Source organism: Heliangelus exortis, chromosome 2 (genome assembly GCF_036169615.1).
Source record: "Heliangelus exortis chromosome 2, bHelExo1.hap1, whole genome shotgun sequence".
NCBI lineage: Eukaryota > Metazoa > Chordata > Aves > Apodiformes > Trochilidae > Heliangelus > Heliangelus exortis.
Window position 1 is genome coordinate 341,447 of NC_092423.1, and position 14,628 is coordinate 356,074.

General features: G+C 58.4%; 1 protein-coding gene across 2 annotated transcripts in view; it reads right to left on the reverse strand.

Annotated features, from left to right (window-relative positions):
* Positions 1 to 5,046, reverse strand: part of AGAP3 (ArfGAP with GTPase domain, ankyrin repeat and PH domain 3) — a 120,065-nt gene extending 115,019 nt beyond the window's left edge. Inside the window, exon 1 of one of the 2 annotated variants that reach the window (XM_071734422.1) lies at positions 4,682 to 5,045. In XM_071734422.1, the coding sequence (XP_071590523.1) occupies positions 4,682 to 4,958 (277 nt within the window). In that variant the 5' untranslated portion in view covers positions 4,959 to 5,045. Of the gene's footprint in view, positions 1 to 4,681 lie in introns of both variants that reach the window. The other variant, XM_071734425.1, reaches the window with a different exon arrangement.
* Positions 5,047 to 14,628: the final 9,582 nt, after the last annotated feature.

The window sequence follows — 14,628 nt, forward strand, 5'->3', positions numbered from 1 at the left end:
CACAGAGAAACAGGGCAGTTCTGCAGAGGTCATGGAATTAGCAGGAAAAAGCCAGCTAAGCAGAACACGCTTCTTCCCAAAGGGTGTAATTTACTTGAGGCTGATTCAGCTGAGGAAGGACGTGCCGGCAAACCCTGTGCGTGGCCTGGCAGCACGGGGCTCCCCAGAACCAGGCAGGACACCAGGAGAGCTCCCATGGGCTTTGCATTCCCCTTCCTCAAGGAGACACTCCAGCAACACCAGTGCCTGTCTCAGGTTTGGCTTTGGGAATCGGAGCATCGGGAACCAGTTTGAAAAGACACTGGAAAAGGATGTTAAAGAGGGCTGTGGAACTTTTGGTGGAACTGAATAAAATGACATGGTTCAGCCAGTTTATCTCATCAGAGTAAGAGACAGAAAAGTGACCTCACTCATTGGTGCAAGTGGCTTTAAACACAAGAACACAGCAAGGAACCCAACAGTCCCTTCTGGTCTTAAACCCAGTGAAACAGCTGGGCCTGGAGCAGTGCAAAGCCAATGCCCAAAGGTGAGTTCTGCCCAGCAAAAGCAGATGCAGAGCCCCGGTTAACCAACAGCCTGCTTTTGGCAGATCCTTCTCCTGGGCTTTTTTCACCCTGTGCCTCTGCCAGAGAAGCAACAGCTGAAGAATGTAGAGGAAAGCTTTTCCAAACTTCTGCTTCTTAAGAATGCAGAAAGAACCAAAACCAGTTTTAAATGTGTGTTGGAGGGGTGTGAAAGGACAATAAGTGGAAAAACCCACACTCCAGGTAGAACTCTGACTACACTCATGCAAACAGATCCTTCCTCCTGCTACCTGGCCAACAAGTCCTCTCACCACGGCTGACAACCTTCTCCAAGCTCTTCCTAAGAGCTGAGCCTTTAGGTGGGCTGCAAAGCATGAGCATGACAGCCAACCCCAGGAAAAAATTCCTTTGGTTCGACAAGAACTCTCTTGAGGGATCTCACCTACTTCTCCTCCTCTCTCCTCCACCTCCTCCCTCTTGGCCTTCGTTACTTTACACCCACAGAAGACCTCTATGCAACCATCTTCTCAGATCCTCCTGCTGCATCTCCATCCTCCCAGCTCCCTCCTGGGTGTCCATGGATCCACACTGTCCCCATGGATCCTCGCTGGCTCCTGCTGCCCCACGTTGTCCCTGTCCTGCACTCAGTCAGCACCACCCTCCCTGCCTAGAACCTGCCTTTTGGTAACTTCTGAAAATTCATTTCCATGAAAGAAATTAAGCGCTGTGTAATTACTGTTCCAATTACAAATTCTATTAATACAACTCTGCCTATGCTCTGTTCCAGAGTCACATAGTTCGAGGTCACATTTGGCACAAGCAGGGGTTCTATCAAGCTCAGAGCCCAAGTTGTGTCTCATTTTGCTTTAGGCACATATAACATCTTCTCTGGAGCTCAGCAGCTTGCAGCAGTCTCTGAAATTTGGCACAGAGACAAGCCTGAGATGAGGGAGATGCTTTTTGATAGCCCCCTGAAAATCTGTCCAAATTTGGTGGTTAGAAACTCCTGACAACCACCAGGTCCTGCCTGTGATTCAGCTGCCGCTGGCGACCAGCCCGACCACCGCCTCCCCAGCCCTGGGTGCCCAGCAGCCCCCTCCCACCACTGCCTCCACACAGCTCTGCCTGCCAGGAGAGGTCCAAAATAAAGATTTCCCTTTCCTCCCTGAACATCCTCTGGGCCCAGGGGAGGCTGATCGTGGGCAGCCCCAGACTACATCCACAGGTTGTGTTTGCCTTGTTGGTGACTCCAACCTCTTCTCGCTCCTCCTGGGGAAAAGGTCCCTTCCCTCCAGCCCCACAGGGCTACCAGGGCTCCCACAGCCCACCCAACACCCACCCCACCCACTCAGCAGTGCCAAGCCACAGACTCACCAGGTTCCTGCAGGACAATGTCTCCAAGTTCCTGCAGGACTTGTCCCCTGCCAACACCTCCCCCTCCACCCACCGAGCTGCTCCAGAGGACAACCCTGCACCAAGGCAGCCCTGGCTGGAGGGTGGGCAGCTCGGGTGTGTGGCCACCACGCTGGGAAGGAACTGGGCCCAGCCTCTTCCCTTCAGAAAATGAAGGAATTGACTGTGGAAAGAGAACCTGGTGAGAGGACATGAGCAACATCCAGCACTTGGTGCTAGGAAGCTGAGCTGGTGATTTCACTAGCAACTTCCATAAAGAAGGACCAGAAGCCATCGTCACAGTCACAGAACCTGATCTTTGGATCAACATGAACAAGGCAACCAACAAAACCTCTCTTCCAGCAATTTCTGTACCCAGCCCAAAACACGACGTTTAGAATGATATTCCCCTCCAGATGGAGGCACTTCAAGAAATTATAACATCTCCTGCAAAACCCTTCCCACAGTTAATTACCCCCACCATTAACTCAGTCTCTCACATACACTTGGGAACACATCACATGTTCCACCAGGGTCACAATTTACCCCAGCACCTCGCAGGTAAGAGGGGAATGCAGCCAAAAGAAGGAAATCTGTGAGATTCCTGCTCCACCAAACCTGCAGCTGAAAGGAAGGAGGTGGGAAGGACCAGAAAAGACAAGATGGGTCTGTGGTGGGAGCAGGCAAAGCCCCTGAGGACACCAAGACCCCAGCCCCATCTCACTGCCCTGCATGACATGGCCACGAGCCAGTGCCTCCAGTCACTCCTCACGCCTCACCCTCGGGATGAAGGGGACAGCAGCTGCTGCCCAGCTTTGGGAAGCTCTGACCAAGCCCTGACTGTTTGCAGCTGCCTGTGAAAGAATTTTCTTTTCACACCTTCCCTTGAGCAGCAGGAGAAAACACGCAGCACGAGTGGAGTTGCTAGGAGACGCACCTCCACGCCAACGTGCCCACCACCCCCTAAACACCTCCACGGTGCAGGAAGGCAGCAGCAGCTGAGGACAGACAGTGGCTGGGAGGGACACACGGACCCAGCACCCTGGGGAGATGCTCTACACCCCTACGGGGAGGAAGATGAGGGGCAGGGATGCAGAGAGCCCTGTGGGTCAGCTACCCAGGCTCTGCCTGTGGAGGAGGCCCCATGAGCAGCTCAGGAGAACATCCAGGGCTCCTATAGCCATGTCTGCCTAGGGAGAGTCTCTGTCCCACCACACAGGAATCACAAGCAGGACCGGACCACGACATCACAGTTACAGGTCCCTCGGGTCTTCCACTGCAGCTGGCATCAGAGGCACGAGGAACAGATGCAGGAGCCCCACGGGAATTTGGATGGTCCTGACCTCCCAGCTGGAGACCACCTGGACACACAGGGCTAAGGCACTGCCACCCTGTGCCACCCCTCTGGTCTCCAGTACCAATCCTTTCCCTCTCCACCTTCATAAATTCCATTAATTCAACAGATTCTGTGTCAGGGGACCTCACAGAGCAGGCACACGAGTGGAAAAAAGCCCTCCCTGAGACTGGTTTTACATCTGCCTCGTTTTGATCCCACCAGTGTCCTCTGTCCTTCCACCGCGAAACAAAACCAAAGAAATTCCCGAATTTACATTCCCTGGGCTGTGCAATGCTCCAGACTATTGTTGCAGTCCCTCCGGCTTTTCTTCTTCCAACAGCAACCCCCCAGAGCTCCAGGGAGGCTGGCCCAGACCGTCCCTGGGCAGTGTCACCACCGCGGGGACATCGCTCTCCAAACCGGCCCCGGGTCACCTCCAGCCGCTTCTCCGAGGGGAGCGGGCGGGAACGGACCCGACCACGCTGCCAAAATCGAGCGGAGACAACAAAAACCCCGGCAGGGAAACAGAACGCTGCAGAGGGCACCAGCCAGCCGCGACCCCCGGCACAGCCCCCAGGGTCTCCCCGCTGAAGGGCAAAGCCCTGCTGCAAAAACCGAAGGGTTTCTGGTCCCCGGAACCGGACGGGGGTCGCTCCCTGGGCCGGGCTGCGGCCCCCCCGGCTCCATCCCAGCCTCCGCGGGGCCGGGCTGCAGTTTGCGGTGTTTCCAACCCGAGCAGCTCGGGCACTCCCCACCCCGCCGCTTCCCTCGCCCACAGCTCCAAGGGCCGAGCCCCCCCCCTCCCAGCTGCCCGCGGGAAGGACGGACCCGATCGTCCTCCGGCCCCGCCAGGCCGCGACCACCGGCTGCAGGCCCGGGGCGGCACCCCCGGGGCGAGGGCGGCAGCGGAGGGACACCCTCCCCCTCGGCCCCGCGATCCTCCCGCTCCCTCCCGGCGCCCGCAGCCCCCGGGCCGAGCCCTCCCGGCAGCGGGGACCGCCGCGCCCCGCAGGCCCCTGCCCGCCTCGCCGCAGGCCTCGGCCCGGCCCCGCCGCGCCTCCGGCCACCCCCGCGGGCCGGCGCTGCCGCTTTCCCCGGGCGGTGTGGGGCGGTGCGGTGAGTCGCGGCCCGGCGAGCGGTGCTGGGCGGAGCGGAGCGGCGGGGCGGGCCCGGGCTCCAGCCGGGCCCCGCGGGCAGGCAGCGGGCGAGGCCGCCGCGCCCGCCGGGCACCGGGAGCAGGTGCAGAGGCCCGGGGAGGGGGGGGGCACAATGGGCAGGGGCGACGGCTCGGCCCGGTTAGGTTCGGTGCCGGCGCGGCCCCGCGTGGCGCGCCCCGGAGCATCGCGGCGCGGCTCGGCTGTGCCCGACCCGGTTCGGCTGCGTTGGGCCCCGGTTCGGTTCGGCTGGCCAGACCCCCCCGCCGGCTCACCCTCGATGGAGATGACGTGCTCGCGGATCTGGCTCTGCAGCGCCAGGTCCTCCACCCGCTCGATGAGGTCGTAGATGGCGTAAATGTTGGGGTGCACCGACTCGAACCGCCCGATCTCGGCCCGGATGGCCGCCGAGTTGGAGAGCCCGAACTGCGGCGGCGGCGGCCCGCCGGGCTGCGGGCCCGAGGGACCGGGCACCGGCACCGGCACCGGCCCGCCCGGCGCCGCCAGGCTCTGCTGCTGCGGGCTCTGCCCGGGCCCGCCCTGGAAGTTCATGGCGGCGGGGCCGGTCAGCGCCGCGGGGCCGCCGGCAGCCGCTGCATGGCCGCGCTCTGCGGGCTCCGCCGCTCTGCGGGCTCCGCCGCCCCCGCCCCGCTGCCCGCCCCCCGCCCCGCCCCGGCACCGCGTCACGCCGCCGGCAGCGGGACCGGCACCGGCCCGGGGCCCGCACTGCCGTGCCCCCGCCGGACCCGCTCCGGTTCTGCCCGCGGTCCCCCGGTTCTGCCCCCCGCCCCTCCCCGGGCACCCACCGCCCCTGCCAGCCCTGCGGGGACAGACCGGGGGGACGCGGCTCCACCTCCCCTCCCCGTCCCGCCGGGCGGGGGTCCCCAGCGGCAGCCCAGCCTGGCCAGGGACCTCTCTGCAGACCCTCCCCACTGCTCCCAGCCTGGCCAGGGACCCCTCTGCAGACCCTCCCCACAGCCCCCAGCCTGGCCAGGGACCTCTCTGCAGACCCTCCCCGCAGCCCCCAGCCTGGCCAGGGACCCCTCTGCAGACCCTCCCCGCAGCCCCCAGCCTGGCCAGGGACCTCTCTGCAGACCCTCCCCACTGCCAGCTCTGCCCCCCAGTTGTGTTTTAGGGGTGATTTCATCATCACCCTGGTCACACCAATCAAGCATGGCTGGTCCCACGGGGTCACCAGGCACTGCCCCACCACCGTGGGGTCTCCTATCCACTCACTCCCTGCTCACAGGGCCCCGATGCTGTCACCCCACTCACACACCCAATGCAGCAGCTCTGGTGAAGGTGGGTGTGGTGGTGGCACCACAGGGGGGACGATGGCAGGGGGATGCTCAGGGCAGGACATGGGGATGGTGGTGGGTCCATCCAAGGAGGCCACAGGCAGTCACGCTGAGCCAGCTCTGCACAGTCACTCTGTTGGGCAAGAAGTGGTGAAGCCCACCCTGCTGTGATCACCCCTAAAAGCGTGGGAGAGGTGACCATGAGGAAGAACCAAGAGGCTCCAGCAAGCACCACACTGTCCTGGCTGGAGACAGCAGGAGAGCCAGTGGAGCTCATGTCCTAGCTGAGCTGGGAGCTATGGGAACAAGAGAGCATCTTCCAAAAGGCTGAGAAATGAAGAAAACGGGATCATAAACCCTGGCAGATTAAATGATAAAGTGTAATTAGGGAGATGAAATCACAGAGCCGAGAAACGCCCAGCTGAGGGAAGGAGGATCCCAATGGATTTCTCCTTCAGTCCCACAGGACCAAAGCCCCACTGGGTGGTGATGCCCAAGGGGCGTGGAGGGTGGATGGACCCACCACTCTTCTTAGAGGTGATAGTGGGAAGGGTTGGAGGAGGAGGAGGAGGAAGAACAATCTCTGGAGCCTTTTTAACCAAACGCCTCCCCAGGGTCTGGAATCCTCAGGGATGCAGGCAGCGGGTGCTGGGCTGTGGGTGGCAGAGGCACCTCCCTGCTCTCTGACACTCCCTCTTTTAGCCTGCCAGGGTTCCTGGAGAGCACACTGCCGACAGCCTGCACCGTGAGAAGGGGTGTATTAGAAAAAAACTTTGATGAGGGCTTTGTTGAAAGCTTTTAAAAAAATCTGCCTCTGTTCCAGGGCCTGGATCTGCCTCACCCGTGCGCTCGCTGACGCTTTCCCAGAGCTCTTAATGGATCTGTGAGTCATGAGTTTGCTCTGTGAAGCCCTGGCTGATGCTTCCCTCAGGTGTCAGACATAGCCAGGACCATGCTGGGTCCCTGATGATGTGGGCACACCTCCTGCACACCCTGCCCGGGGCCTTGCTCAAAGGCTGTTTTTTGTGGCTTTCTGTTCCTATTCTCAGGAGCTGCAGAAGAGACCCAACAGCCCAAGGGTCTCCAGCCCAAACCTCTCCAGAGGTGCTGGATGGGACCTCTGTCCCCGCCAGCCTGGTCCAGACCAGTGAGTTCTGTGTTCTGTGTCTCTCCCTGGGACACTCCATCCTGAGGCGTTTCCTTGGCTGTATAAAACAGCTTCACCAAAGTGACACCAAAGTGCTTGGGTCGTTTCTTCAGAAAGCTCCTTCAATACCACCTGCCAAGGGTTTTCCATAGGAAGGGACAGAGCAGCCTGGCAAGGTCACCTTGCAGGTACCTTCCTGCTCCTCTAGTGTTAAGAAAGTTTATTTCATCATCTCTGAATAAGAAAACTACTTTGATGGTTCAGCTCTCCAAAACAAGGCTCTTGGGACCATTCTCTTTGTCTCCTGTCTCCCCAGAGTGGAGGACCAGCAAAGGGCAGCAGGTCCTGGATGGATCTGATGTGTGTGTGGTCCTGCACCATCACCCCATGAAGGCTGCTGGGCAAGTGGCTCAGTGGCCACTGTAAGCACCTGTAAAGAGTGAGCTGCTGCAGCTTGGGGGATCTCCAGAGGTCCATGGGGAGATTCCTGCATTTCTGTAACATCCATGGAGCCTGGAAAGCGGGGCTGGCCTTTTTTTAATAAATATATATATGTGCATAGTACATACATGTGCATGTACATCGTTCAGTATTTTCCCTTCCTTGTAGAAGGAATGAGAGAAAAGAAGAAAACCATCTACTGCTTCCTGCTTTTCTCCTCATCCACACATTAGTGGAAACCTTTGGCTCCTGGGGTCAGGGTGCTGAGGGAGGCCTGAGATGGATGCTCCAAACAGGGTGGGTGCTGGTGTAGCACCCTACAATTAGTGATCCTAACAGGGTGGCAATGAACCCTGACAGCTCAGTGATGATCCCCACCACCACCATATCCGTGCTGTGCTTCTAAAGACTCCACTTCCCTAAGCACCAAAAGCCAAGGAAAGTCACTGACAAGGGAAGATCAGACTGAAAAAACTGAATTCAAATGCAACACCTAGCAGAATTTCACCTTATAAAGACAGGAGCCAGAAGGCTGATTTTGGGATGTGGTGTGCTGGCTGCAGGCACTGCTTCCCTCTGCTCATCCCAGAGGGGACAGGGATGCTCCGTGGTTACCAGGGTCAGCAGAATGTCACCTGCCCAAGACACAGTGCCACATCACATTCACTTCTTTCCAGCTTTGCTCCATCATCTCCCCAGTTAAGTTTAAGTGTGAAGGATAACAACCAGGGGCTTTGCCTCCAAGCACAGCAGCAGCCCAGTGCCACATTTCCCAAACAACTGTCCCCTTCTCCACGGAACTACAGGGTGCACCCACTGGGACACTGGGACCCATTTCTGGGCTTTGTCAGCTGTAAAATCTCACCCAGTGTCTCTGTGGTGAAACCAACACCTCCTTTTGACTAAGCACAGACAATGTTTGCCTAAAGCAGGAACTCCCTGGAGGGGAGGGTCCCCCCAGGGCAGGGCTGGAGTCCCCATCATCCCTGGAGGGGTTTCAGAGCCCTGGAGATGTGGGGATGAGGGACATGGGGTGGTGGTGGCCTGGGCTGGGTTATTGGTTGGACTCAGTCTTTTCCAACCCAAATGATTTGGTGATGGGTAAGAGCAGGGGCTGAAGCCCCATCAGCCTCCTCCCAGCCAGCCTGCTGGCCCAGGAAAGGTGATGCCCCCTTCCCAAACCCTGCCTGCCTGATCCCAGTCCAGCCCAACACTCCCTGGCCCTGATACCCTCCCCCCATCACAGACCCCAAGGTTTGGCATTAGAAACACACCTCAGAACATCACCTGGGGAGGGATGGGAGTCACCTATACCCCAGCTTGCACACGTGTGTCTGGGAGGTCACCTGTGCCCCTTTGAGCTGTATCCCCATGTTCTAACACCCAGGTTTCCCCACTGGATTTCACACTACCCTGTGAGATGCTGGATACCGCCAGCTCCAGCAGAGCTCTTCGAGGGACCTTTCTAGGAACACACATGGACAAAGAAGAAATTCCCACTGATTAAGAGGTTTTAAACCCACCAGTTAGCCTTTCAGAGTCAATTAATAGTTCTTTGTTAGGACTCTATTCTGCTGAGCTTTTACATCACAGTGTCACATGCAAACCTCCTCTCCATGGAACAGTGCCCGGAGAGTGGCTACAAAGAAGATGGGGACTCTGTTTTACAAGGAGCCACAGGGAAAACACCAGGGGTGATGGATCAAGTTACTCCTTGGGGAGATTCCAATTGGACACAAGGGGAAACATTTTCACTGTGAGAGCAACCAGCCAGGGGAATAATCTCCCCAGGGAAGTGGTGGAGTCCTCAACATGGGGCACTTTCAGGATTTGGCTGGACAAGGTGCTAGATCATCTTGTCTGGACAGTGCTTTTGCCAGGGAGGGTTGGTCCAGATGATCCTCAAGGTCCCTCCAGCCTGGGGTCCTGGGGCTGTAGGATTCTATACAAAGAGAAATTGTCTTTTTGTCGTTGTTTTCTTTGGTGACAGGGAGAAGTCTCACCCTTCCACGGCAGAGGGAAGCAGAGGAGCTGCCATCAGGCTGGATGCCACAGATCCTGGCCAGAGTCTGGTCTGGAGGACCCAGCTCTAACCTCTTGCTCAGAACCATCCCAGCTGGAAAGAGCTTTGGGTCAGAGAAAATGTGAAAATAAGCTCTGCTGAGCATGGGATCAATATGTGAGCTGGGGAGGAGAAACTGGCTGATCAGTGGGCGTCTCGAGGCAGGAGATGGAGGTCAGGGATCAGAGTCTGGAGCACAGGGAGGAGAACATTGTTCCCCCAGTGCCCAGAGGGGGCTGTGACCACCCTGGTGGGGGAAAATCACCCCAGCTCCCCAGGGGCAGCACTGGAGGTTCAGTTCCCAGGGATTTGGAGGACACCCCTGCACCAGGACAGAGATGGGACACCCGGGGGCAGGGACAGGCTCGGTGGGTGACAGTGGCTGTGGGGTGGCACATGCTTTGTTGGCCAAGTGTGCAGTGGGGGTCCCTGCCATGGATGGGGGCTGGGAGCATTTTTTCCAACTTCTGCTGGAGCTGGTGGGGGGTCAGGTACATCCCACCCAGCTCTGCTCATCCTTTGCTTTGTGTCCCAGGTCAGCAGAGGGGTCCAGCAAGGTCCAGGGTTCCAGGCTGAAATCCAGAGTTCCAGGAGGAGGATATGTGGTTAAAAATGTATCCTTCCTGCCCAGCTGCTGGTGAAGCTGGAGTCTCCTCTCCTCTTGTCTGGCATCGCTCCTTCCTTCAGACACGCTGCAGCCTCCACTGCAGGCACGAGATGGGCATCCAGGAGGGAAGGGGAGAGCCTGGAGGGGGATGCTCAGCACCCAGCACAGGCAGCAGAGCCTGGAGACCAGCAGAAACCTTCATCTGCTCTGCCTGAGCACCTCGAGCACCATTTGATCCTCAGGCTCGGCACGTTAACCAAGGAAAAGTCTCCTGGTGACAGCATGACCGTGGCTGGAGCTGTGGGATGAGGTTCCATCTTGTGTCCTCCAAACCCACCACCACCACGGTGGTGCCAACGTGTGCTGGGACAGGCATTGGGACAGCTGGTCCAGGGAGCTGCCTCCCCTGTCCTCACCCCAGACCCAACCTACAGACACCTCTTGGTGCCCCCCAGACCATGTCATTGGTGCCACCAGCACCCCAGAGACAGGGGCAGTTCTCTGTCCTGGTGTGCTCAAGGGAGCTCTCCCCTGGATGCCACCAGCACCTCACCCCTCCAGCCAGGGAAATCACAGGGTTTGTGGCCACCACTCATGTTGTGTCACTCAGCTGTGACTGAACCATCCATCCCCTGTCCTGATGCTCAGAGTGGGCTCAAGTGACATCGAGGAACTTTTGCTGAGGTTCATGTTCAGGATCTTTCATCTCTAACATTTTGCACCAACCCTGGAAGGGCCAAGACTGGCCAGGAGAGTGTTTGTACTGGAAGGAATGGGCTGAGCAGAAGATGAATGGCACAGAGACCCAGTGGGTCCCACCCAAAGAGCAAACATCAACAACAAACATCAAACCCAACATCTCCCCGGGCACAAAGCCTGTAGCTCCAGCCCAGGAGCTCTGTGACTCTGCAGGGACACAACCCCCAACTGTGGTGGGAAAAACTGGAGCTGGAGAAGGGTTCTCAGCTGGGGACCGAGCAGATCTGTGCCCTCACCAGGCCACAGGAAGGTTCAGGGAGCTGCATTTCTGGCAGACCAGGACATCAGGGAGGAAACCTTGAGATGGGAGGGTTGGTTCCTCATGCCAGGAGGGCAGCAAGAGCTGCTGGCTGCTGTGGAACAGGCACAGGGACAGAGAGGCAGCAGGACATGCTTTAGTGGTTTGTGACCTGAGGCGAAACCCAGAGGGAGAAGGGAGGCTGGGGGCTGACCCCCTGCTCCTCCACCCCACACCCCCACGGCCAGGCAGCTCCCGGGGGACCCAGACACTGATAAAATTCAGAGTTCCCTTTCTGGAGCTTCAGCAGATGATCCCCTTCCCTCTCTTCATGGTTCCCTCCCTCTTCCTGGCAGTTTTCTCGATATTTCAACACATGTAAAGTCACTGCCCTGATGTTCTCAGCTGAGAGAAGCTGGAGGGCAGGGGAGTGTGGGAGGACACAAGAGTTTGTGGGGGAGATGAACCTGGGGCTTTCCATGATAAAAACACACTGCAGGATGGTGGGATGGATGCTTTCTGCAGACAGGGGCCACAGGGACATGGAAACCCAATTTTTTTTTGTGTGTGTGAATTTCATGCTCAGAACCCCAACTCCTCAGCTCCAAGGTGATCACCATCTACAGCACTTCCATCTGATGGTGCCACTCACAAGTGGCTCAAACCAGCACCACTGCCACGAGGACTGATGCCTCCTCCTTCTTCTGCTCCTCCTCCTCCTCCTTCTCCCACTCCCAGACCAGCTGCTCCAGTGCCTCAGTGGGGGCAGTGTGGCCACGGGGAGAAGATACCAGCATGGCTCTTGGGATGGAGAAATGGTGATCCAGGGTTGGCTTCCCCTGGCTGTCCCTCTGTCACCTGCCTCCAGGCCATCAGCCACAGAATCCCCAGACTGGGCTGGGTTGGAAGGGACCTCACAGCTCTCCCAGTGCCCCCCCTGCCATGGGCAGGGACCCCTCCCCCAGCCCAGGGGGCTCCAAGCCCCATCCAACCTTCAACACTGCCAGGGATGGGGCAGCCACAGCTTCCTTGGGCAACCTGGGCACCCAGGGGCTCAGCACCCTCACCCCAAACCATTTCTCCCTCCCTCCCTGCCCAAGATCTCCTCTCCATCTCCCCTCTCCCAGCTGCAAACCCTTCCCCCTTGCAGGGTCCCATCCCTCCAGGCCCTTGTCCCAAGTCCCTCCCCATGCCAATACCCCTGGGTAGCAGTGACCTCCTGGCTCCTGTCCTGCTCCCACTGGCACCTGGTCACAGCTGATGATGTGCAGCCCCCTGTGCCTCCTCCTTGGCTGAGGTGTGGGAGCTGGAGGGGTCCTGTGCCATGGGGAGGGCTGTGGGGACACCCCTGGTCCAGCAGAGGGTCTGTTGGGAAGGACAGGAGGAGCAGAGCTGATGGGACCCCAGACCCACCACCTCAGCTACTCCATAGCTGGTGGGCACCTGGGTGTTGGGTGGTCCCACGAGTGACCCCATCCACAGGGGGCTGGAGGAAACTCCCCAGGGAGTTACGGCAGGGGGTGGTCCCTCCACACCTCCTGGAGCAGCAGCACTCCAGACCTGGGCATGGCTGTAGAGTCACAATATTTTATGAGAATATTAAAACCCCAGAGCGATTCTGAGCAGACCCACGCAGGACGTGTGGCTGTGGCAGCAGGAGATGTAAAGAGCACAATCTGTTCAGTTTTACCCCAGAGGAGACTGAGGGGTGACTTGATTACACTGCAGAAACTACTTTCACAGGAAAATATTAAATGTCTCTTTAATCGAGTCAGAAAGGATAAAAAAAGACTCAATCTCTGGAAGCTGAAGCCAGAGAAATCCACATTGAAAATTAGACACAGAATTTTTATGGATGAGGGTGATTAACCACTGGATAAAACGCATTAAATTGGAGCAGTCATAACCACTCAAATGACGTTGCTCAGACACGGCTTATTTTCCACATCCTGGAAGTTATAAATCCTGCTTCTGCTTCCTACACATGCACGTCTTTTTTGTATCTGCTGCTTCTTTTGCATCCTGGCACCCAGCCCAGGAGCTCCTCTCCCCCCAGAGCTGCACCTTCCCCCCTGCCTGTGGCTCAGATCCTTCCTCCCCCTCTCCCGATGTCCCACCCACCCCGGCACCCTGGGACCCCCCGTGTGCCTCCCCTGCTCAGCTCTCACAGGGTGACCCCGATCCACTCTGCCTCAGCTCTGCCCACCCGAAACCTCCCTGCTGAGACCTCTGACACCGAACCTGTGACCCGAACCCGGGGCTGAACCTCAGCGTGTCAGCTGAGCCGCACAGACTCCGGGGTTCTCTCATCTGACTTTGTTACTCTTTCTCTTTTCAGAACAGGTTTAATTTTGCTGCACGCCTGGCCCCAGGCTCTGGCTCAAGGAAGAGCCAAAATTACCAATTCTGATTCTTCTCTGCGTTTTTTCCCTCTCTCCCGCAGCGGGCGCTCTGCTGCCTCCGCCTCTTCCTCACCCATTTATTCCCTCGGAACACCCTGGGTCCAACCTCTCCCTGGTGCAAGTCTCCATCCCCCTCCTCATCCTCCCCAGTGCCCGTCCTCACTGCTCTGTCCCCTTCTGCCACCCCAGCAGTGTCCCCAGCTCCGGGCTGTGCTCACCAGTGATGGGACACAGCAGGTCCGGGGCCACTCCAGCACCTGCAGGTCTGCACTGGGGTCAGCTGCAAAAACAAAATCACAAAAGGTTTGGGTTGAAAAGGCCCTCAAAGCCCCCCCAGTGCCACCCCCCCTGCCATGGTCAGGGACCCCTCCCGCAGCCCAGGGGGCTCCAAGCCCCATCCAACCTTCAACACTGCCAGGGATGGGGCAGCCACAGCTTCCTTGGGCAACCTGGGCACCCAGGGGCTCAGCACCCTCAAATTCAACAATTCCTTCCCCATCTCCAACCTCAATCTCCCCTTTCTCTCCAACTTTTAACCCATTTCCCTTGTCCTCTCCCTACCCCCCCGTGTCCAAAGCCCTCCCCCAGCTTTCTTGGAGCCCCTTCAGATATTGGAAGGTTGCTCTGAGCTCACCTGGGAGCCTCCTCTTCTCCAGGCTGAACAACCCCAATCCCTCAGCCTGGCTTCCCAGGGAGCTGCTCAGCCCTCTGAGCATTTCAGTGGCTCTGCTCTGGACACCTTCCAGGAGCTCTGTGTCCTTCTGCTGTTGGGGACTCCAGACCTGGGCACAGCACTGCAGGGGGGGCTCGTCAGAGCAGGGGGAGGAATCCCCTCCCTCAGCTGCTGTCTCTGCTCCTTCTGGTGCCCCCAGGACCTGGTTGGTTTCTGGGCTCCAAGCTCACACTCAGGGCTCACCTTGAGCTTCTGCTCCTTCTCCTCAGGGCTGCCCTCAATCCTTTCTCCTCCCAGCCCCTGTTCATCCATGGTGTTGCCTCCCCCAGGGGCAGAACCTTGCTCTTGGCCGTGTTGAACTCTGTGCAGTTCCATGGGTCCACTTCTCCATCCTCTCCAGGTCCCTCTGGATCCCTCCCTTCCCTCCAGCCTGGTGCCCTCCCCACACAGTTTGGTGCCATCATTTGCTGAGGGTGCCTCCATTCCACTGTCCCTGTCTCCCACAAAGCTGTTGAGCAGCACTGGTCCCAGTCCTGACCCTTGAGGTCACCACTCCTCACACAGCTCCACGCGGGCACTCAGACCCTGATCACAA